This window comes from Cajanus cajan, chromosome 6 (genome assembly GCF_000230855.2).
Source record: "Cajanus cajan strain Asha chromosome 6, NIPB_CcT2T_4, whole genome shotgun sequence".
Taxonomy (NCBI): domain Eukaryota; kingdom Viridiplantae; phylum Streptophyta; class Magnoliopsida; order Fabales; family Fabaceae; genus Cajanus; species Cajanus cajan.
Genome location: NC_138522.1, coordinates 37,053,883 through 37,077,309, shown reverse-complemented (window position 1 = coordinate 37,077,309; position 23,427 = coordinate 37,053,883). Strand labels below are relative to the sequence as shown.

Sequence of the window (23,427 nt, the reverse complement as noted above, 5' to 3'; positions counted from 1 at the left end):
ATGTTATAATGTATTAATTTTTGTCTTCTCATATTCAATAATGCAAGAAATTAATGTTATATGATACTACAAATATAATTGAAGGCTCTAGAAGAGCTAATATATTATTACTAAAAGAAACGAAGTTATATATTAAAAATGCATTATATTTTTCTGTCTTACAGAAACTTATTGAGTTTCAAGGATATTCGTTTAAATGAGTTTCACATTGAAACAAATAATGAAGGAAATGTATAATATATTTATATCATGAAACTCCACTTGAATAAAAAAAAGTATTGGAAAAATTATTTTCTTTTTCCTATGGACTGTATTGCATGTATATTAATACAGTTGAATTATATACTATTGTAAACTAGAAGTTTACAAATCAAAATAAATTTGAGGTTTAGCATGACCGGTTGGGTCACCCTAAGAATATCATGATGCGAAAAATAATTGAAAATTCATGTGGACATTTATTGAAGAGCTAGGAGATTCTTCAATCAAATATTTTCTCATTTACTGCTTGTTCCCAAGAGAAGTTAATAATCAGATCATCACCAGCAAAAATTGGGGATGAATCTATCTTATTTTTAGAACGGATACAAGGTGATCTTTGTGTACCAATATACCCCCATGTGGACCATTTAGATATTTTATGATTTTAATTGATGCATCAAAAATATGGTCACATGTTTGTTTATTATCAATTCGCAACCAGACGTTTTTGCGAGATTATTAGCTCAACTAATTAGATTAAGAGCTCATTTTCCTAACTATCCAATTAAGAAAATTCGTTTAGATAATGCTGGTGAATTCACATCTCATTCTTTTAATGAGTTGATTTCCCAACATTAGGGCACTACAAAAAACTTGTTTGTTTGCGGCGGTTTTTTAGTGAGAGCGACGGCGGTTTTGACCGTCGTAAACTTATATTGCGACGGTTTGTTAACCGCCGCAATCTTGTGCGTCGCGACTAAATTTTGCGGCGGTTTTCTAAACTGTCGCAACATATTCGATAAAATTGCGGCGGTTATAAAATTGTCGCTATTTTGGAAACTGAAATTAGTAAAAAATTTGTGGCGGTTTTCAAAAACTTTGCAGCGGTTTTGAAAACTGCCGCAAATTTGAACATTCATTTTAATTAACAATTTGCAGCAGTTTGTAACCGCCACAATTTAGTTCGCATCCAATTTATAATTAAATGTTTTTTATAATTACATTTTCAACCTGTTTGTTTAAATTCTTATCTCAAACATGTGATCAAGATAAACTAATACAAATGATACAAATAAAAATGTCATTCATTAAATAAAGATATTAAATCCAAATTTAGTACATAATAGATTTGCATCTTTCAAACATAGAAATGGTCCTTAAGTTTAAGAAACTTAGGCACATAAAAACAACGAAATATAAAGACGGTCCTAAAAGCTCCTAACAAACTAAAATTGTAGCAAATATCTAAATAGTCTCTCATGATGATCCTCCATTATCTTCAGGAATATGGCTAGACTGAGAAGAACGTCTCAAATCTGCTGGAGATTCCAATTCAGTTGCCTGAAATTAAAATAATAACAAATTAGATTTGAACTTTTACTTAGACAATAAAATTTACAATTTTTTAAATACTTTATTTTATACCTGATTTCCTTTAACAATTTGCATAAGGAAAGCTAATTGTTCCTTCAAAACATCAACTTCACCAACTCGTGCCTTAAGTACTTCAACTTCAGATCGCAATTGTGCTATCGTGGCTGCATCTGATGAAGATCCTGACCTCGTAAAGGAAGAATATGATCCAATGATTTGAGTTGGAGTAACCCCAAGTCCCATGCCTCGAACATATCCTGGATGCTCTTTTCCAAACACTTTCAAGAATGCTTCATTCTCAGAAGAAGTCTCCTGAATTTCATTATGCAATTGTTCCTACATATAATGTTGAATACATAGATAAATAGTAAAAGATTACTTATATGAGTGAAAAGCAAATGGCAATTGAAAATTACAAATAATATATTGTACTCACATATTTTTGTCTAGCATCTTCGTTCACAAATGATCCATCCTTCTTTTTATGAGCAATAGGATACATATCTCCTCTACTATAACGTCGTCCATATTGCACTTCCTAACATTTTTCACCATACCAAAAATAATTATACAAACAATTTTTTTCAATTTCTTCAAACAAAATAGACTAAATGAACTTTACATACCAACTCATCCCTTTTTCTTGCTAATGTCTTTGATCCTAGAGTGTGTGGGATCAATAACTTTTCACGGTTTGTTGCATTTTTATCAGATATGTCCTACATTTAACAAAATTAAAAGTCAATATATGTAACCAAACTTATAACCAATGGAAGATGAAAACATATTACCATTTGTTTAGAACTCGTCCGAAATTGTACAAAAAGCCTCCAATGGTCTGGGTCAATCTCTGGTGGGTGCATCTGACAGTTTTCCTCCATAGAAATCTCCCAATTATAATTTTTGTGAAACAACCTACTTGTGATTGAGATTGTCTATCATATGGCTCATCATCTACACGACCAGGTCGATTCCATCTTGTCTCAATGTTATCTAAATACCTTGAACAAAATGTAAGAATCTCTTGCATAAGGTAGCCTTCTGCTATAGAGCCTTCTGGTCGTGCTTTATTACGTACATAAGATTTTAGTTGCCCTAAGTACCTATTATTAAGCCACAATCAATTTTATTTAGATGAATGTGTTTTATTACTAAAATGATAAAATAAAAAGGAACACTAACACGTTTTTTACCTTTCTATAGGATACATCCATCGATAATGAACAGGACCTCCAAGCTTGGCTTCTTTAACAAGGTGAACAACCAAGTGAACCATAACAGTGAAGAATGAAGGAGGAAACAACATTTCCATGTGGCATAAAGTGGAGACAATTTGATTTTGCAATTTGTCTAAATCTTCAATTTTCAACACTTTACCACATAATTGTCTGAAGAATGAGCAAAACTCAATTAGTATTGTTGAAACCTCATCAGGCAATGCTGTCCTCATGGCTAATGGTAAGAATTGCTCCATCAATACATGTGAATCATGACTTTTCAACATTCCATTCAATTTAAGGTTATCTAAGTCAATGCATCTAGAAATGTTGCTAGAATAACCATCTGGCACAGTGATATTCTTTAGAGTTGTTAGAAATGCCTTCTTTCCTCTATTAGTCAATGCAAAGATAGCTAAAGGATATTTTCCATGTTCATTTGGCCAAAGTTCAGGTCTAATACCCATAGCTTGCAAGTCTTTTCTCGCATTAACATTGTCTTTTGTCTTTACACTATCATTTAACAAAGTATATATGACATTGTCGCACACGTTCTTCTCAATATGCATCATGTCAAGATTGTGACGTAAACAATTATCCTTCCAATATGGAAGTTCAAAAAATATGCTTTTCTTTTTCCACTGTTGAGTGCTACTTTGTGGAAGATGTCCACCTCGGGTTCTTTTTCTTGTCCCTTCTTGCACTGGTATTCTACCAAATGTGACATTAATATTCTGAACCTGTTCAAGAATTTCAGAACTAGATAATGCTTTCGGTGAACTACGCAAATCTTGCTCACCATTAAAGTGGATCCTGTTCAGTCTAAATCTGTGCTTTTGATCAAGAAAGCGACGATGACCCATGAAACACCATTTCCTGCTATAAGGAAGACGACAGGGAATAGCGTCAAAGTTACAAGATGGGCAAGCAAGTCCGGTGTAAGTGTTCCACCCAGAAAGTGTTCCTAGCCCAGGAAAATCACTAATCGTCCACATTAAAGCTGCATGTAATTTGAACATTTCTTGCTTGAAAGAATCATACGCATCCACACCTATTGTCCATAACTCCTTCAACTCTTTGATTAAAGGTTGTAGGTAGACATCTATATTATTTCCTGGCATCTTTTTACCAGGAATTATCATTGAAATTATAAAAGATGTTTGCTTCATGCATACCCATGGTGGAGTGTTGTATGGAATGAGAATTACTGGCCAAATGCTATAACTTGAACTCATAACACCAAAAGGATTAAAACCATCAGTAGCTAATGCAAGACGCACATTTCGTGAATCAGATGCAAACCAAGGGTGTGTCAAGTCAAATCGCTTCCAAGCTTCAGAATCTCTAGGATGCCTCATCATTCCATCATTATTACTATTGTTAAAATGCCATCTCATATCCTCAGCTGTCTTTGATGACAGAAACAATCTTTGTAATCGAGGTTTCAATGGAAAGTAACGAAGTACTTTTGCAGGCACTTTCTTCATACTATTGTCATCACCAGATAACCTAGACTTATTTGTTTTTGCCCTTGATTTCCACCTTGAAGTGTTACAAACTTTGCATGTCTCCCTTTCTTCATCTTCCATGTTGCCCCAGTAAAGCATACAATCATTCGGACATGCTTGTATCTTTTCATAGTTCAAACCAAGCTTGTTGATTATTTTCTTTGCCTCGTAGAATGAACTTGGAATATTTGCATGTTTAAAGGCATCTTTCAGAAGTTCTAAAATCATTGTCATGGCCTTATCGCTCATTCCACATAAGCATTTGATATGATACAACCTCACCAAAAAGGACAATCTTGAATACTTTGTACGCACCCTTCGTACAAGGGTTGTTCCCCATCTCTTACTAGTTCATAAAACTCGTCAGCTTCACACCTTTCTTCAGATGCATTTGGCATCACTTCTTCATCTCTATCAATCTCTACATTTGATGCAATGGGTACTTCATTTCCATGGTGCCTATCAACTCCAAAAGCATCATTAATCATGTTTTGAATAGGATCTTCAATATTAGTGCCATCTTCATCTACATTTGGAGTATTACAAGTTTCTCTTATCCTTCTCTCCCCATGATGAGTCCAACTAGTATACCCACATGGAAACGGTGTGCAAATTAAATGATCATACACCACATCCTTGATTTGTCTTTTTTTGAAACCACATCGTTTACAAGGGCATATTATTTTGTCATTTACTGAACTGTGTTCAAAAGCAAAATCAATAAATCCCCTAACTCCTTGCTCATAGTCAATTGTGTTTCGCGGCTTCATAATCCATGACTTATCCATTGCTTCAAAAATTTTATTCTAGATTTAAACATAATATAACACTTAATAAATTGATAAACGTATATTATTTAGACAATACATATGAAATGCATATGCTCTTAGTAAAAAATAATACATTCAATAACATCATTTTAAAATAAGGCATTTATAATCGAAACTAATTAAAATAAATAGTAAAAAATAATAATTAAAAGGAGTGAAGTTTCTCTAATAATTAAAGATAAACTCCTACAAGCATAGAGGCTTTGAATAAAGATAAACTCCTACAACCATACATGCTTTGATATAATGAAAAATTGTTTGATGACTAGTAGTTTACATTACAAGAGTTTCAATTATTCAAGTTTGAGTAGAATTTACCTCTAGGATGATGTACTTCTCGCTTCCTTTTTTCGTATTTCAAAATAACCCTTTATTGGCTGTTCATAAAAAGATAAATGAAATGGTGTTAAAGTTGAACCAACCAATCTATTGAAATCACTAAACTTGTGTTTGTGTTTGACTAGGCTAATTTATCATGTGACAATCTTATGCTTACTGGAAATAGGGACAAGTGTTGCCTAAATACTTTTGGAGCTTAAATAATAATTGCAAGGTTTGTATAGTGCAGGACAAATAATAGCTAGGAGTGTTTAAAAAACTATATTAAACTAAACTATTGTCTAAGCTAAACTATACTAGATTATATATAAAAAAATATAAAAAAAAAGCTAAACTAACTTTTATAAAAACTACACTAAACTATATTTTAAGTTTAGATTTTAAAAACTAAACTATTATAAAAACTAGTTTACACTAAACTATATTTTAAGTTTAGTTTTTAAAAACTAAACTATTATAAAAACTAGTTTACACTAAAAAAGATAAGGTGATGCTTTTAAACATATGGACTCGTGTACAGTACAGCAGCCACTCAATTTGACCATTAAGCTTATACAATAGATAAATTGGGTACTCTTGTCAAAGTGAAATGCGGTTACAATGATGCAAATTAATGCACATGATTCAGACCAAAGTCTAAGCTACATGAATCATGATTCCAGCAACATTAAAAAAATAATAGTGTGCAGTACCACTCTAGGAATCTACACCATACATTACGTGCAATGAAGAGGATACTACATGAATATTCATTTTTAACTAATGAAGATTCAGGAGAAAGTGGGGACATGGATTATGCTATCTCATGTCTTGGCTATTTTAAGCACGGGTTCTGCTATGTGCATATGAGGTTATGCTTGCCACTATAAGCTGGCTGCACGACACTAGCTATGACATTTATGGTTAATGCCCATGTGGATAATGGATTACACACTTCTGCCAGATTTTGTCCCTTGCCAAAGAATTACTCAGTTTAATAGTAAAATATAGATATTGTAAAGCAATTGATATGGAGCAAAATAAATGAAAAACAAGGGAGATGAAAAAGGGGTAAAGGAGAATGTGTGGCTTACTGTAGAATGCACTATATTGTTTTAATTACAATAATAAACTGCACTTCATTCTAAACGTGACCAATGGAAATGGCTCATTGTTGCTATACAGATCGACAATGATCTATGTGCATCATCGTTGAACGTGAGCACCTAAGCGAGTAATTAGCAGTTGTTTAAGATATTTTAATTAAACTAGGATATCTTGTGAAAAGATAAGATCATTTTAGAGAAAGTGAGAGACAAATCAAATTGAAAGAGTTGGTAACATGCAAGAAGTCAATTCACTTAAACTTTCAATAAGAAAAAAGAAAAAGAGAGAGTTGATAATTACATACATGATACATGCATATATATATATATATAGGTTAATTTTATTTTTTAAAATTTGATCAAATTTGACAAATTATTTGCATATTTGTGATAAAAAAAATAAAAATAAAAAGTCTGGCAGGGGACAAAATAAGAGAAAATACAATCTTGAATTAGAATCCATGAAAATAACCATAGAAAGATGAATAAGAGAAAACAGGGGACAAAACTCCTTTTGGTCCAAAGCAATCTCAAGTTAATTAAGGTTGAAAGTCAAAACCTTATATTATATTAGAACCGTGTCTTCAACTTTAGCAGCTTCCTTTTCTTTTTCATTTTAAAACAGGCACAAGTTTGGGAAGAAAATGGCTTAAAACACCCTATATGGTCATATTAAAACACAATGTATTAAAATGATGCGAGAAAATCATGTGATTATGTAACTTTGTTTAAAAATATTCCTAGATATATAATACACGATTGTGTGTAACTTTGTAAGCACATAATGTTACTAGAAACATACACGATCAAGATTGGACACCACGCAGCACTTTACACCTTCTTGTTAGTTTCCTAGCAGTGTAAAATTATCACAAAATAGAGGTATAACAACTAAAACAAAATGATCCAAACCCTACACCAGATGCACATATCAAAGGAGCACAACATATTTTCAGAAATAGAAAGCATAAATTTATGTCTTTATGCAAAGCAACAGGCTATGTAACTGTAGAAACACAAGTGATAGAAATATACCAGTAGAAATAGATCCACGGGAAGGACCAACAAAACCAGGATTAGAAGAAAGCCTTGATGAGGTTCTGTCTGTACTATGTAACTGCAATTGTAGCAACAAAATTAAGTGCAAATATAAAATGATATGAGCACGAACGATAGAATAAACATAGGAAACTGAGAAATTGAAGAGTAAAAAACAGAGAGTAATCTTCAATAGATATATGCAGCCCCTCCAACTGCTGAGAAAGTTGTCCAGAGGCAACCAAGTTGGTGTGGGATTTAAGAACCTATAATCAGAAAAAGTTAGATGAAAATCAAATGAGATCAACAGCAGGAGAAACCAAGCTTTATGAAAGACTGCGCATTTTCATTAGACATGATCCCATCGTTTAATACAAAAGAAACAACGAAATAAGTGGAACTAGAGATCATTAAATGGACTTCATGCCATAGGACATGAATTCACCGAGGCTAGGAACAATCTAAAGAGTTTTAACAACATCCCAAGGCTTGAGAACCTATGAGTATAAATATCCAAGAAATGTGAAGCATGAAATCACTTACATTAGACAAACTCCTTGTAGCTCTAAGAGTCCATGAGGTTTCTCTAGCTTTACATATTGAAGAATCAAGTCATAAAAGCAGAGGTTTTTCATTTTTTTTGGGTAAATAACCACAGGTTTGAGAAGAAACATACTTAAACAGTTTCTAAACTTTGTATGAAAGAATCTGAAATACGTTCTAGTAGATCAATAGATGATGAAGTGACTCCCGTAACCAAAACTAAAACTTTAAAAAGGTGCTAGATAAGGAAAATATAAACATTTTTTTGAACAAAAATGACACGTACAAGGAGCCCCAAAAGATTTGATAATCAGACAACGTCAATAGTAACAAGTTAAAAAAAAGAGCTTCCAAATAAATTACGGTTACAAGGTACCTAGACACTAGTATCCTTTTCAGTTTTCACAAGAACCTTGGGTATGAAATTAAGAGTGAGTTCACAATTAGTTAAAAATATTTAGCAAGATGAAATTTTAAAAAAAATAAATGAATAAAATTGATAGAGAAGTTGGGTTTGTTTCAATGCTCTAAACATAAAAATGTAAGAAACTATTCATTAATAAAAAGCATTAATCCATAAAACTTGCTATATTCAATTACAGTAACTATACTTGACTACAAAATATTAGTTAGTTCCTTTTACCAATTATGTTTTAGGTTTAGACGTAATTAAGCAGCAAATCTCAATTGAAATCAAATTCTCTCCTACAAATCAATTGGTTTAGGCATTTTGGCACTGATTTAAATTGTAACAAACTAGGAAAAAGTTTAGTACTTCACTTTATTTTCAATACAGTTTCACTACAAATTGTTGCGGCAAGCATATTGACAGCATTAAAACAGTAGCAACCAACAATGCATCAAATCAAATCCAGCAGTATTGTATTTCCCAACCACACCATACACACTGTTCGGCTAGAGAAAATAACCACATTCTGTTTTCTAAATGCAAAATAAAAGTTTTCTTTAACATAAGAGAATTCACATCTTACATAAACCTTTGTTTATCCAGAGCAACTTAGCTGCGACTTGTGTCAGCGAAGAAGCTGCAACCACATGGAAAAATCAATCAACATAAAACCCAATATCTCTGTTGCTCTGTGAGCAAGTTTGTAACTCACCGAACGAGGCAGAGGAAAGTAGAGGTTGGGAGCCCGTGAACCCGTGGTTATGCACAACGTTCGTAGCAGGCTAGAGGCGTGACTCTTGAGCAGCAAAGGCGTGACCGTGATCGACAGAGAAGAAGAAGAATGGAGCGAGAGAGATGAAGAAGAATGGAGCGAGAGAGATGAAGAAGAATGGAACGAGAGAGAGGGGGATTATGTTGTTCAGGGTTACGTTTCTGATGAGAGGGGAGGGAACATTTAACTTTTGGGAAAAATTTTAACCTACCTGCGGCGGTTCTATAATAACCGCCGAAAAAAAAATTGAAAATTGCGTCTGTTGCTTCAAACCGCCGTAATTTTAATGTTTTTAGGCAAAATTTAAAAAGCGCAGGCGGTTCTTTAAAACTGCCGCAAAATATGCGACGTTATTTCTTTTATTTGGTGTAGTGGGGGGAGGACACAAATAGCTAGAAAAAGATATTAGTTGGAATGAATTATCACTATCTCATTTTGATCCTCGTACAAAACAATGTGAACTAGAAGTTCAAAAGATAATTCATTTGCAAAATCTAGCCAATCAATTACTAAATGTATTCACAGATCCAAAAAGGGGTGACTAAGTCATATGTACCAGCGAAGTCCCTGTTGGACAATTTAATACTACAAATGAGACACAAATACGCTTGAAGCGTGGTAGACCAATTGGTTCCAAGGATAAAAAATACTTGGTCCCGAAGTACCATATCTTAGTGTTATAGGAGCACTAATGTACCTTGCTAATTATACACGACCTGATATAACATTTGCTATTAATTTGTTAGCAAGATATAGTTCTTCACCTACATGAAGACATTGGAATGGAGTTAAACAAATCCTTCGTTATCTTAGAGGTACAATGGATATGGGGTTATTATATTCAAATGTTCCCAAACTAGAACTAAATGGTTATGCAGATGCAGGTTATTTGTCAAATTCTCATAATGGTAAATCACAAACAAGATATTTGTTTACAAGTGGTGGTACAACTATTTCATGGCAATCTGTAAAACAAACCATACCAGCCACTTCATCTAATCATGCTGAAATTTTAGCATTACATGAGGCAAGTCGTGAATGTGTTTGGCTAAGATTTGTGATTCAACACATATGGGAAACTTGTGGTTTATCTTCTAGAAAAATGACATCGACAGTTATATATGAAGATAATGTTGCATGTATTGCACAATTGAAAGATGGATACATAAAGGGAGATAGAACAAAGCATATTCTACCAAAATTCTTTTTACTCATGATCTTCAAAGGAATGGTGATATAAATGTTCAACAAGTCTGCTCAAGTGAAAACCTAGCAGATCTCTTTACAAAGTCACTTCCAAGAAAAGTTTTTGAACAGTTGATACACAAGATTAGACTCCGTCGTCTTAAATATTGTATGCATGAGGGGGAGAAATAAATATTTATGAATGATGTACTATTTTTCTTTCACTAGGTTTTTATCCCACAGGGTGTTTCCTAGTAAGGTTTTAATGAGGCACATTCTAAATATTGGACATCCAAGGGGGAGTGTTATGAATAATAATTAGTGACTTAATTAGTAGATGTCAATATTCATTATCAATCATTATCATTTATATTTTCGTTATGTATTATTCCTTTTATTGTGTAATTGTTCAGTTACCACATGTACTTATAAATAAGTTACTCCTCTCCCAAAGATAATACACAAGTCAGATTCTTTTTTCTATCTCATATTATCTTTTTTGTTCTCTCTATTTTTCTTTCTTTTATAATATCCAATTTGTAAAATAACGAATTTTGATTAAATTGGATCAAATCTTATTCAAAAATTAAAAAATTTTGATCTTCACTAAATCAATTTTAATCAATTTGAATTCACGAATTATCTCCTACCCATTTACACCCTTAAATCATCACAACCCACTAAAATGATTGATATAACTCATAAATTAAAATATTTAGTAATTTTCTTGATTAAGATACTTAACCCAAGATTTAAGTTAAGTGGATCTATCGGGTTAATTAGAATCTCGACTAAAAGTTCTGATTTTTTTAATCGTATCATACTTTAAATTATATATGGACTTTTCCTTGTACCATCTAACTAAAGTTTACTCTCTTTTTTTTAATGTTTTTTCTAACATTTAATAACTTGCACAATATTTTATCTTACTATATTGTAAAAAATCATACTCGAAATAAGATCAACTATACATGTATATGATTTTTGTTCTTACCGGGAATCTGCTGTAGAGCTGATCCGCCAGGTAAGATCGGTGAGTCTCCTTCACTAGTACGTTGATGCTCCAAGATGGGGGTGGTACCTACAAAAGAAACTCCGATGCTAAAGTTAGTGTTTGTGTGAGTATTAGTCTCGTATAAGTAATGCACGTACCTTGGTGTGATTTAGGGTTGCCTTGGGCCTTGGGCCTGAGATGAGATGTAATATGACTAGATAACGAATCTCGTCTGGGGCGGAATCCTCGGGAATCAGTTACGATTCACTTAAATGCCGAGCTGATGCCACGCAGTGCGCGTCCGAGGTCGGCTTGCGCTGTGGTGCCGAGCTCGGAGCTCGGCTTCGCAATACGGATAGTACACTAGCCCCCCGAGCTCCGAAGACCGTAGGTCGAGGAGTTAAGACCGAGCACGCTGGGGGGAAGTGACCTTTCGTGTACGTCTGCCTGTTGAGATGCCATGTGACGTAACTGTTCACTTCCTGAAAACGTGCAAGTGGCGCGTTAACGAGGGTGACGGTTATGCAATGATGGTTTCATCCATCATGATGGGCCTCATTAAATTTGTCGCCAGTTGTGCCCCCTGGCCGACACGTGTTGTGGCCGTTTGGATTTTGGAAAAAAGCCTTTTTCTCGCATTCGCGCCTCTTGGCCTTTCACTTTACTCATTTTCTCTTTCTTTCTTGTTTGGCTTCTTGAGTACGCTGCCTTCTGCGCTCTCATTTCGGTTCAGTTTCCGCCTTCGTTTTCTCTATTTCCGTCGCCATTTCCGGTAACCCAGTCCTTGTTAGGGTTATTTTCTGAGGAGGAGTACCGGGTACTTCCTTTCTACGGTTTCCTTTCTTCTTTTTCCTAAATCTTCTTGTTTCTCTTGATGGCTGGTGGGCGTGGCGCCGGTTCTTCTACACCTGCCGGGGGCAAGGCGCGCGGTAAGGCAGTGGCTACCGGGAGAGCCGCTGCCGAGAAGAAAGATTCACCTCCGCCCAAGGACCTGGAGCCAGGCGTTCCTGGTTATGACTGGGTTAAGCGTGAAATGGGGGGGTCCAAAGTGTGTTTAGATCACTTCTGGAGGTAAATGCGGTTTGGGAGACGCACCAAATTTGCGACCCTTCCATTTCGCGGATGATTCGACTCGAGCCCTGTCCGACCGATATGGGTGTGTACATTGGGAGGTCTACCGATTCTCCTCATTTCTATGTCTACCAGTGTTTCTTCAGGGACTTGGGCGTCTGTCTTCCTTTCACTCAATTTGAGTGTGATTTTTTAAATTACATCAACGCGGCTCCTTGCCAGCTGCACCCCAATAGCTGGGGTTTTTGAGGGTGTTTCAAGTCCTGTGTGCGGTCCTAGGGATGTAGCTGTCCCTTCGCGTTTTCCTTCACTTCTATCAGTTGAAGTTGGGTGTTTCGCCTTATGGCGTTCTTTCTTTGAACGGGAGTAAAGAAAGGGGTTTATTCACTCTTTACTCCTAGTCTTATAAAAACTACAAACACGAGTTCTTCCGGGTTGCCCTCGTGGATGTTGACCCTTTGGAGGATGGGGGCTTCTACTTTGGAGGGCTGCCGAGGTTCCCTTTCTACTGGTGCCCCAAGCCGTCTAGGTTTCACGGGGTGGACCCTTCGCAACTGACAGCTTCGGAGGCTGATGCTATTAGGAATCTTTCGGCACTTCCTCGCCCGTTGGATTGCAAGTCGATTCTGTCGCTTGCGAACTCGGTGCACAGGGAGAGGGGCCTGGAGGGTGAGTATCTTGTATTTCGGTAGCTTGTTGAGGTTTGTATAATTTTTTCTTTGCTGATGTGCTCTATTCTCTGTCTGCAGGCATTATAGGGAAGGACTCGTGGCTTGCACTAAAGCATCGCTTCAACGTGACCGAGCTCGAGGCCTCCGAGCCTCTAGAGGAGGGGGTTTCTCCCCTGAAGGTCAACTGGAAAAGAAAGAGGGGCGGGAAAGAGGTCGAGGGGACCTCTGCCCCTCGCAAAATAGGGGAGGTTGCCCTCGAGGCCGCTAAAGTCGGCGCGGTGGACCAAGCTGCTGAGCGAGTTGTCCAGGCCGCCGTGGTGAGTACCTTTCCTTTCTTAGTCTTGCCTCTGTCTTTTATCTTTGTTGCTATTTTTCTACGTTTTGACTTGGGGTTATTTTCCATAGGCAGGGGATGCTGCCGAGGAAGTGGTCCTTGCTGCCGGGCGGGCTACCCCAGTTGCCGAGGAGGTGATCCAGGCTGTTGTACCTGCTACCCCGGATGGCGAGGTAAGCGGTTGGTCCTTCTATGGCATTGACGTCTTACCCCTCTGTTTACTTTTTGTCTTAGAAGAGTATTGCTTATTTTTTGCAGGTGGGGAACATCGCTGGGGTTTCGGATCCTCCGAGCTCAGGGGCGCCGGAAGGAACTCCTTCCGTGGTCGAGCAGGGGGTACCCACGTCTACTTCCGTCGAGGTCCGTAGGGAGGGGTCGAGTTCAGGAATCCCTACACATGCTCCAGTGCCAAAGCCGAAGCGACCGTATCTTGCGTACTGCTATGCGCAAGAGGGCGTGCCGATGCGATTAGAGCATTTGAGTGCGTTGGAGGAGATCGACTCTCTATGGAGCGCCGCGGTGACTCCGGAGAAGTTTTTCCCAAAGGGGTCGCTGAGCACGGCTGATCAAGCGATGATCGAGTCGGCCGGGCCAATGGGTAGTTTTGATGCCTCCCAAATCTTCCTGCAGAGAGGTACGACCATTGTGGATTACTGGAAACACAAGTGGTCGAGACAGCAGGAGGACATGGCGAAGCTGAAGGGCTTGGTTCAACCTCTAAAGGATGAAAATAGAGTCCTGAGGGAGGAGAACAGGGTTCTGACTGCAGCCCTTGGCGAGGCAAAGATGCAAGGAGTCGAGCTCCAGGCGGCGAGGGGGGACCTCGCCAGGGTCCAAAAGTCGTTGGAGATCACCCTGCGCTCCAACGAGAACTATGCCTCCCGAGTAGGTGAGCTGCAGGGGCTTGTTACCTCGTCCCGAGGCGAGGTGATGTCTTCTCGGGACCAGGTTCGCTCTTTGGAAGACAAGGTCGCTTTTTTGAGGAGGGAACTGGTGTCAGTAACTGAGGAGCGTCTCCGTGACGAGGTTATTATTGGTAGCAAAGAGCAGGAGATTGCTGCCCAGAGAGTAGACCTTTCGACACTAGAGGCCGAGAAGACGGCGCTGGAGAGGAGACTTGAGGAGGTGGAGCGTTCCATCGTGGTGGAGCATAAGAGGGGTTTCCTCAAGGCTGCTTGCCAGGCCCGGTTCCTTGCGCCTGGGTTCGACTTCTCCAGCATGCATGTGGAGAAGGTCGTTCGTTTTGGGAAGCTGGTCAAGGAGGATGATGTCGAGGACAGCTCCAGCGAGAATGCCTCTATGTAGGCCGTTTTTTGTAATAGTTTAGTTTTTCTGTTCCTTTTTGTTTTGGATTTTTGAATTCAAACGTTGAACTCTGTCAATATGTTTGTATATATGTTGTTTTCTGAGATTTGGGTGGTCTTTGTGCCTTTGAGCTTGTCTGCTTTGCGCTTTACCGGGCTCAAACTTGGCCTGATGTGAATGTTTTGTCTTGGTGTTCGGGCTTGGTTTTTGGCTTAGGGTGAGATGAGTTGTGCCGAGGTTCGAATTCGACCTTGGACAAGTGTATGGAGGTTCGTATTCGACCTCAAACTGGGGGAAAAACGAGTTATCTCGAGGTTCGAACTCGTCCTCGGATAAGCTTATTGAGGTTTGTGTTCGACCTCACTTTGCGTCAAGGTTCAAATTTGACCTCGGACACGCGTATGGAGGTTCGTATTCGACCTCCAATTGGAGGAAAAGGGAGTTATCTCGAGGTTCGAACTCGTCCTTGGATAAGCGTATTGAGGTTCGTGTTCGACCTCACTTTGCGTCAAGGTTCGAATTCGACCTCAGACAGGCGTATGGAGGTTCATATTCGACCTCCAATTATAGGAAAAACGAGTTATCTCGAGGTTCGAACTCGTCCTCGGATAAGCGTATTGAAGTTCTTGTTCGACCTCACTTTGCGTCAAGGTTCAAATTTGACCTCGGACACGCGTATGGAGGTTCGTATTCGACCTCCAATTGGAGGAAAAATGAGTTATCTCGAGGTTCAAACTCGTCCTCGGATAAGCGTATTGAGGTTCGTTTCGACCTCACTTTGCGTCAAGGTTCGAATTCAACCTCGGACACGCGTATGGAGGTTCGTATTCGACCTCCAATTATAGGAAAAACGAGTTATCTCGAGGTTCGAACTCGTCCTCGGATAAGCGTATTGAGGTTCGTGTTCGACCTCACTTTGCGTTAAGGTTCGAATTTGACCTCGGACATGCGTATGGAGGTTCGTATTCGACCTCCAATTATAGGAAAAACGAGTTATCTTGAGGTTCGAACTCGTCCTCGGATAAGCCTATTGAGGTTCGTACTCGACCTCACTTTATAGAGAGATGTATTACATTGAGGTTCGAACTCGACCTCAAATTAAAAAAGATGAAGATAGGGGGATATGAACGAAGGAGAATGAGTCATTTTATTGATGTGTATATGTGCCTCGTTAAAAACCCTCTCAGCCAAAATCCATTTTTCTGTTTTTTGGGATAAAAGACTAAGGCGGAAAAAGAGTGCACAACTCATTCGTACAAATTTAACTAAAGTAAAACTTGAGATGCGTGGCATTCCAAGTCTGCGGTATAGGTTTTCCGCTGAGCTCCTCTAGCCGGTATGCCCCATTCCTTAAGTCTTCCGTAACTCGGAATGGGCCATCCCACGTGGGTGCCAACTTTCCTTCCGTCGTGTCTTTCCGAGCTTCGCCTAGTGATAGACTATGGCCAAGGCCAAGGAATCCAAGAGGTGATATCCTAAAAGAACCAAGAGGAATGGGATGATCTTCAAGACCTTTTCATATATTTGTACATAGTTTCCTTGTATAGGTTCACTTTTTGCCTTTGTATTTGTGAGGCACTTTACTTACTTTTAACTAGTGTTTGTATATTGATTTTAAGGTAGGTTACTTGGAGAGTTTAACTCCATTTAACCTCCCTAGTTGATACATTCATTTTGTATTTTTTCAGTAGGGAAAAAAGGGGTGACATTTAGCAATGCTTGAGGGTGGGCTTAGAAATTGGGCCTGAGTTGGGCCTAGGCAAAATTTTGCATATTGGACTCATTTTGCTCCTAATTTTTCATAGATTTGATTTAGCTAGGTTTCATCATCATATGATGAACCTAACTAAACCAAATCAAGGATTTTCAAAATAAATCAAGGAGCCATTTGAGACCAAGGCCGCCTAGCTCCAAGTATTCTTCTTGGCCGAATTTCTCAAGCTTCACCTCTTGGTTTTTGAAGCTTGCCTTGCAAGCTTCTAAACCAAGGGAGGTTAAGCCTACCTTACCATGGTTCTTAAGTGAACCATGGTCAAGGTTAGCTTCTCCTAGAAGCTAGCTAAACCGTGGGAGTTAAGTCTACCTTACCATGGTTCCTAGTGAACCATGGTTAAGGTTAGCTTCTCCTAGAAGCTACCTCTACCCTATATATTTGTAATTACCTCATTTGTAGACACTTTTGAGCATTTTTGAGAATGAAATCAGATTTTCTCTCAACTCAAGAGTCCCTAGAACCGTGGAGAACTCTCTCTCTAAGGTTTCCCTCAAGGTTCATTCAAACCTTGCCTTGGTTCATCAAGCTTCTACTTCAAGCTTGAAGTAACCGAATCCCTATCAAGACTTCTTCTCCATTGAAGAACACTTCAAAGGAGATTTCAGAGATTTTCAAGTGTTAACCTCAAGAGGCATTCGGTCCAAGCATGGAGCTATTGAAGAAATCACAATCTACTTCAACTAGTTCCATCACCTAGCAAACACCATACTAAGTCGCCAACTCGAAAAGAGCGAGGTCGTACTCGCGTGTTGTACCTTTTGGAAGCTCGGAGCTTGCAGGCTTCTTCGTGGATTTGAGCTATTTCTCTGACTTCGTCAACTAGGTCGAGGTCGGCTGCTAGCTCTTGGGCGTTCTGCTCATTGTTGAAAACTTGGTGTCGGTGGGACGTTTCCCCTACTTCCACTGGGATCATTGCGTCTATCCCGTAGGTGAGCCTGTAAGGCGTCTCTTGCGTGGTTGACTGGGGGGTGTCGTGATATGCCCAGAGGATGCTGGGAAGTTCGTCGGGCCACTAACCTTTGGCGTTCCCCAGCCGCTTCTTGAGTTCCCAGAGGATGACCTTATTGGCTGCCTCGGCCTGGCCATTGGTTTGGGGGTGTTCCACCGAGGTCGGGAGATGCTTGATACCGAGTTCGCGGAGGAACTCCTCAAATCCTTGTGCGATGAATTGTCGGCCATTGTCGGTGACGAGGGTGTGAGGGATTCCGAATCTGCAAACAATGTTTCTCCAGGTGAACCTTTGCACGTTTTCCGTGGTGATTTTGGCGAGTGGGTATGCTTCAATCCATTTGGTGAAGTAGTCGATTGACACGAGGAGGAACTTAAGCTGGCCTTTTTGCAGGGGGAACGGTCCGAGGATGTCTATTCCCCACTAGGAGAAAGGCCATGCCGATATCATGTGGTGTAGGGTTTCAGGTAGTTGTCCGTGTGTGTTGCCGAACTGCTGGCATTCTTTGCATTTTTGTATGTAGTCTTGGCAGTCCGACTTCAAAGTGGGCCAGTAGTATCCTGCTCGGAGTACTCTGGCAGCCATCGAGCGCGCTCCGGAATGCAAGCCACATATGCCCCGATGAATTTCGTCAATGACGTAGGCTGCTTGGGGTGCGGTCAAACACTTGAGCAGCGGGGTGGAAATGTCGCGTTTGAATAGCTCATCTCCGATGATGATGAACTTAGCCGATCTCATCCTTATCTTCCGAGCTTCGTTCTTATCCTCGGGCAAGGTTCCTTCTTTCAGGTAGCTCCAGATGTCTGTCATCCATCCCAGGTCTTCATTGTCACTGACGTTGACGACTTTGTCGTCTAAGCTGGGTGAGTGCAAGGTTTCCTGGATGATGGTTCGGTGTTGTCCAGGCCTTTTGGTGCTGGCAAGCTTTGATAGGAGGTCAGCTCGGGCGTTTTGTTCTCGCGGCACGTGTTTTATGGTGAATTCGTCGAAGGACGAGACTTGGTGGGATGCAATGTGAAAGTACCGCTGCAGCAGAGTGTCCTTTGCCTGGTACGTCCCGCTGAGCTGCTCCACCATGAGTTTTGAGTTGCTGTTACAACTCACCTTTCGAGCTCCGAGGTCGCGGGCTAGCCTTAGTCCCGCGAGGAGTGCCTCGTACTCTGCCTGGTTGTTGGTCACTTTGAAGCTAAACTTGAGGGATTACTCCAGAGTGACTCGGTTTGGTCCTTCCAATATGATGCCTGCACCACCACCCTTAGAGTTGGAGGATCCGTCAACATGTAAAGTCCATACCTAAGGTTCCTCGGCAGTAGTAGGCGTGAGTTCGGCTACGAAGTCGGCCAGGCATTGAGCTTTCAGTGGTCCGCGACTTTCGTACTGGATGCTGAACTCAGACAATTCCACTGACCACGCAATCATCGGTCCGGCGAGCTCGGGCTTTCGCAGAATTTGCTTGATAGGGTAGTCGGTTTTGAATACCACCTGGTGACTCTGGAAGTAAGGTCGGAGACGCCGAGCTGCGGTGACAAGTGCTAGTGCCAGCTTCTCGATCATCTGGTATCGCTTCTCCGCATCTTGGAGGACTCGACTGATGAAGTAGATTGGTGTCTGCACTTTCTGGTGCTCTTGTACTATTACCGCGCTAATAGCGCCTTCTGCTATGGCCAAGTAAAGGAGGACGTCGGTTTTGTGGTCCGGCCTCTGTAGAATCGGCGGGGTTGTGAGGAAGTTTTTGAAGCTTCGAAAAGCTTCTTCGCACCGATCCGTCCACTGGAAGTCTTTGGGATTTCGTAGCAGGTGAAAATGGGCCCTGCCTTCTCCGCGAGTCTGGGGATGAAACGGGATAATGAGACCAATCGTCCAGCTAGGCGTTGGACCTCTTTCACCGTTTGTGGGCTCTGCATCTGGATGATCGCTTTACACTTCTCGGGCTTGGCCTCGATCCCTCTGCTGGTGATCATGAAACCGAGGAACTTGCCTCCCTGGACACCGAAGACTTCTCCGGGTTGAGGCGCATGTTGTGCTTCTTGACTTGGGTGAATACTTCGGCGAGGTCGGCAGCATGGTGTGTCTCCGAGGTGGTCTTGACTACCATGTCGTCGACGTAGACTTCCATGTTCCTCCCGATCTGTTGGTGGAAGACCTTATCCATCAGCCGCTGGTAGGTTGCGCCCGCGTTTTTGAGGTCGAAGGGCATCACCCGGTAGCAATAGTTGGCGTGGTCAGTGATAAAGGACGTGTGCACTTCGTCAGGTGGGTACATCATTATCTGGTTGTACCCGGAGTAGGTGTTGAGGAAACTGAGTAGGGCATGTCCGGAGGCTCCGTCGATCAACCTGTCAATGCTCGGCAAGGGGTATGAGTCCTTGGGGCATGCTTTGTTCAAGTCGGTGTAGTCGACGCACATGCGCCACTTCCCCGAGTTCTTCTTTACTAGGACCACGTTCGCCAGCCATGTGATGTACCTTACCTCGCGGATGAAGCCAGCATTCAGCAGTTTCTGGGTTTCGATGATGATGGCCTCCCACCTTTCGCCGTCGACCTTCTTCTTCCTCTAGGCGACCGATTTTGCCTCCTTGTGTATTGCTAGCCTGTGGCAGATGAAATCAGCGTCTATGCCTGGCATGTCAACGCTGGACCAGGCGAAGAGGTCGGCATTTTTGAGGATTTCTGCTTCGAGCTGTTGTCGCAACTCTGGGGTCAACTGTCTGCTGATCTTTGTGCATTGCCCGGGGAGTTTCCCGATCTGGAGGTCATCGAGCTCGTCAACGGGGCTAGGCCGTTCGTCATGAGAGTCGGATCTTGGATCGAGATCGGTGATTTCTTCGTGGTTGGCGTGAGCCACGGCGGGAGGGTCGCTCTTGCACTGTTCACCGAGTGAGGCAATTTTCAGGCTTTCGGTGTAGCATTGTCGTGTCATCTCCTGGTTCGCCTTGACGGAGATAATCTTCCCATCATGCCCTGGAAATTTCATGGTGAGGTGTGGGGTGGACACTACTGCACCGAGTTGGTTCAAGGTCGGCCTCCCGATGATTATGTTGTAGGAAGTGTCGGCTTCCACGAGGAGGTATCGAACCATGACCCGCCTTGTATCCGGGGGTGCTCCGAAAGTTATCAGTAGGTCCACGTGCCCCCGAGTGTAAACGCTCCTTCCTGCAAAACCGACTAGGGGCTCTGTGTGAGGTTGTATGAGAGAGTGGGGGACGTCTAACCTGAGGAACGTTGGCCAATACAGGATGTCGGCTGAGCTCCCTTGGTCGATCAGTGTCTTGTGAACCTCCCAATTGGCTAACGCCACGGCTATAACCATGGGATCATCTTGGTTGGGATTGACTCCGGCGTAGTCGTCGTCGGTGAAAGTAATCGTCGGTAAGCTATGGTGCGAAGCTAAGCTGGTGGAGTGTATGCAGTTGATGTTGCGCATGTGTTTTTTCTGGGCCGAGCTGCTGGCGCCCCCTCCTGCGAAGCCACCTGCGATTGTATTGATCACTCCCTGTAGGGGGGTTGACCCTGTTTCCCGGCTTACCTCGGCTTGTACTGCTCCGCCGGGGTTGAGTTAAGAGCCAGAGGGTTGGTCTGTGCGAGCTCCTGAACCCTAACCTCTGTCTCGTCCTTGTCCTTTTCCCCGAACTTGGTCGTGGAGAGTGGAGTGTTCCGTCGTGCCATCATAGCAATCGAGGTGGAAAGGCTTCCACCCATGAGGGAGTGGTGTCTCCATGATGCCATCCACAAAAGGGTGGCGGCGAAAGGTTGCCTGATCCCCCGGGACATGAGTGGGGGCCTTGCTGACTTCACGGGTCGACTTGTGCGTCGGTGCATGAGACCGATGCGTGGCAGGTCGTTGAGCGCGAATACGTTCATTCTCGGTGCGTAGCGCTGCCAGGTCAGCTTCATTAGCGGTACGCATTGCCGCTAGATCAATATCGTGCTGGGCACGCATGTTTTGTAGATCGGCGGCGTGTTGCTGCCGCATCTAATCGATCAGCCTCCATAATGTCGCTTCACTATCCATGGTAGTTGTATGATCTGCGTCGTCTGTTGCGCGTCTGCTATGGCTTCTAGTGCAAACCATAAGCGTGGCCGATAAGAGCTGTCTTGATCGGCCCCACGGTGGGCGCCAAATGTTCTTACTAGGAATCTGCTGTAGAGCTGATCTGCCAGGTAAGATCGGTGAGCCTCCTTCACTGGTACGTTGATGCTCCAAGATGGGGGTGGGTGGTACCTGCAAAAGAGACTCTGATGCTAAAGTTAGTGTTTGTGTGAGTATTAATCTCGTATAAGTAATGCACGTACCTTGGTGTGATTTAGGGTTGCCTTGGGCCTTGGGCCTGAGATGAGATGTAATATGACTAGATAACGGATCTCGTCTGGGACAGAATCCTCGGGAATCAGTTACGATTCACTTAAATGTCGAGCTGATGCCACGCAGTGCGTGTCCGAGGTCGGCTTGCACTGTGGTGCCGAGCTCGGAGCTCGGCTTCGCAGTACGGATAGTACAATTTTATTATTATTTTTTACTAAAAAAAGAACTAATTCCACCATTTATATGAATATTTCATGTTTAAACAATGTAAAAGATGTGATTTATATAAAATAAAATATGATATGTTGAGATTTTATAACTTATATAGTTTGATTATTATCTTATAAATTTTACTTCTTCTCTTGTGTATATACAAATGATAACAATAAAATAATAAATTTATCTACATGACTCAAACCTTTACTTCACCACTAACCCGTAGTTCTATTTAGGTCGGTAGTTCAATCCACTGATATCAATAAGTTAGGGTGGGTCATGTATATTTTATGAAAGTAATTTATAACTTTTTAATCTATTTTAGAAAAATGTGTGGACTTTTTTTTCCTTTACTTAGACGTCCTTTAATATACGAGCAATTAAGAATTTTAGAATTATTAAATATTTATTATCCCAATTAATTTTCACATAACATGTATTTAAGTTGTTAATTTTAAAACAAATAATATTTAATTACATATAATAATGTTAAAATTAGTTAAAAAATCATGTAGTTGATAATTATCTAATAATTTCTCCTAATATATCACATGAAAAGATGTGAAGGTTAATTAGGGAGTTGCTACGGTACCCTCAAAGATCGAGGGGTTTCAATACATTTTTCTATTAAATTCATAAAAATTTAAAAAAATTAATTATAAAATGAATAATCCAAATTATACTTATAAAATAAAAAATAAGATAAAATTATAGAGATTAAAATTATAAGATTTCAATAATATTATAAAATATTAAAAAAAAATTAATAAATAGTAGAAATAAAAAATTATTAAAATTAAAATATAGAAATTTTAAATTTTAAGACAAAAAGAGAATAAATATACTTAAAAAAATTATTAAAATTAAAATATAGAAATTAAAAATTTTAAGTAAAAAGATAAAAATATACTTAAAAATTATTAAAATTAAACTATTTAAATATATAATAATATTATTACAAATAAATTAGAATATATAAAATAAAAATAAAATGACTAAATAATTTAAAAATTGAAAGAATAAAAAATATCATAAATATTATTTAAATAAATTATTAAAAATATAAAATATAAAAAACTGTACCGGTACCTTCTCAAATAAGATGGGTACCATAGAATTTCTCGGTTAATTATTTATTAGAAACAAACATAAATTAATATATGTTTACAATTTTTATAGACTTTAATTATTATTTTCGATAATAGATATTTCATAGTAATATTATAATTATAAAAATAAAAAATAAACTTAAAAGCATGTTGGAATGGCATCCATTCCTTTCTTGAATGGAAAACTATAGTATTTAGAT

General features: G+C 40.0%; 1 protein-coding gene across 6 annotated transcripts; it reads right to left on the bottom strand.

The window, feature by feature from the left end:
* Positions 1–1,265: 1,265 nt before the first annotated feature.
* On the bottom strand, positions 1,266–9,509 carry LOC109806544 (uncharacterized). 6 transcript variants are annotated; one of them, XM_083077001.1, is made up of 9 exons: positions 9,257–9,509; positions 9,128–9,181; positions 7,590–7,858; positions 5,449–5,507; positions 2,769–5,106; positions 2,367–2,678; positions 2,202–2,294; positions 2,012–2,109; positions 1,869–1,911 (listed from the first exon to the last, which is right to left on the bottom strand). In XM_083077001.1, exons 5-7 carry the CDS (start codon positions 4,547–4,549, stop codon positions 2,252–2,254), a joined length of 2,136 nt encoding a protein of 711 aa, XP_082933127.1. In that variant the 5' UTR covers positions 4,550–5,106; positions 5,449–5,507; positions 7,590–7,858; positions 9,128–9,181; positions 9,257–9,509; the 3' UTR covers positions 1,869–1,911; positions 2,012–2,109; positions 2,202–2,251. The 6 variants fall into 6 exon arrangements, with proteins under 6 accessions (XP_020224573.2, XP_082933127.1, XP_082933123.1 ...); XM_083076997.1 differs by lacking the exon at positions 1,869–1,911 and having other exon boundaries at positions 2,011–2,113; positions 9,257–9,508; XM_083076999.1 differs by lacking the exon at positions 1,869–1,911 and having other exon boundaries at positions 2,011–2,113; positions 2,769–5,090; positions 9,257–9,508.
* Positions 9,510–23,427: the final 13,918 nt, after the last annotated feature.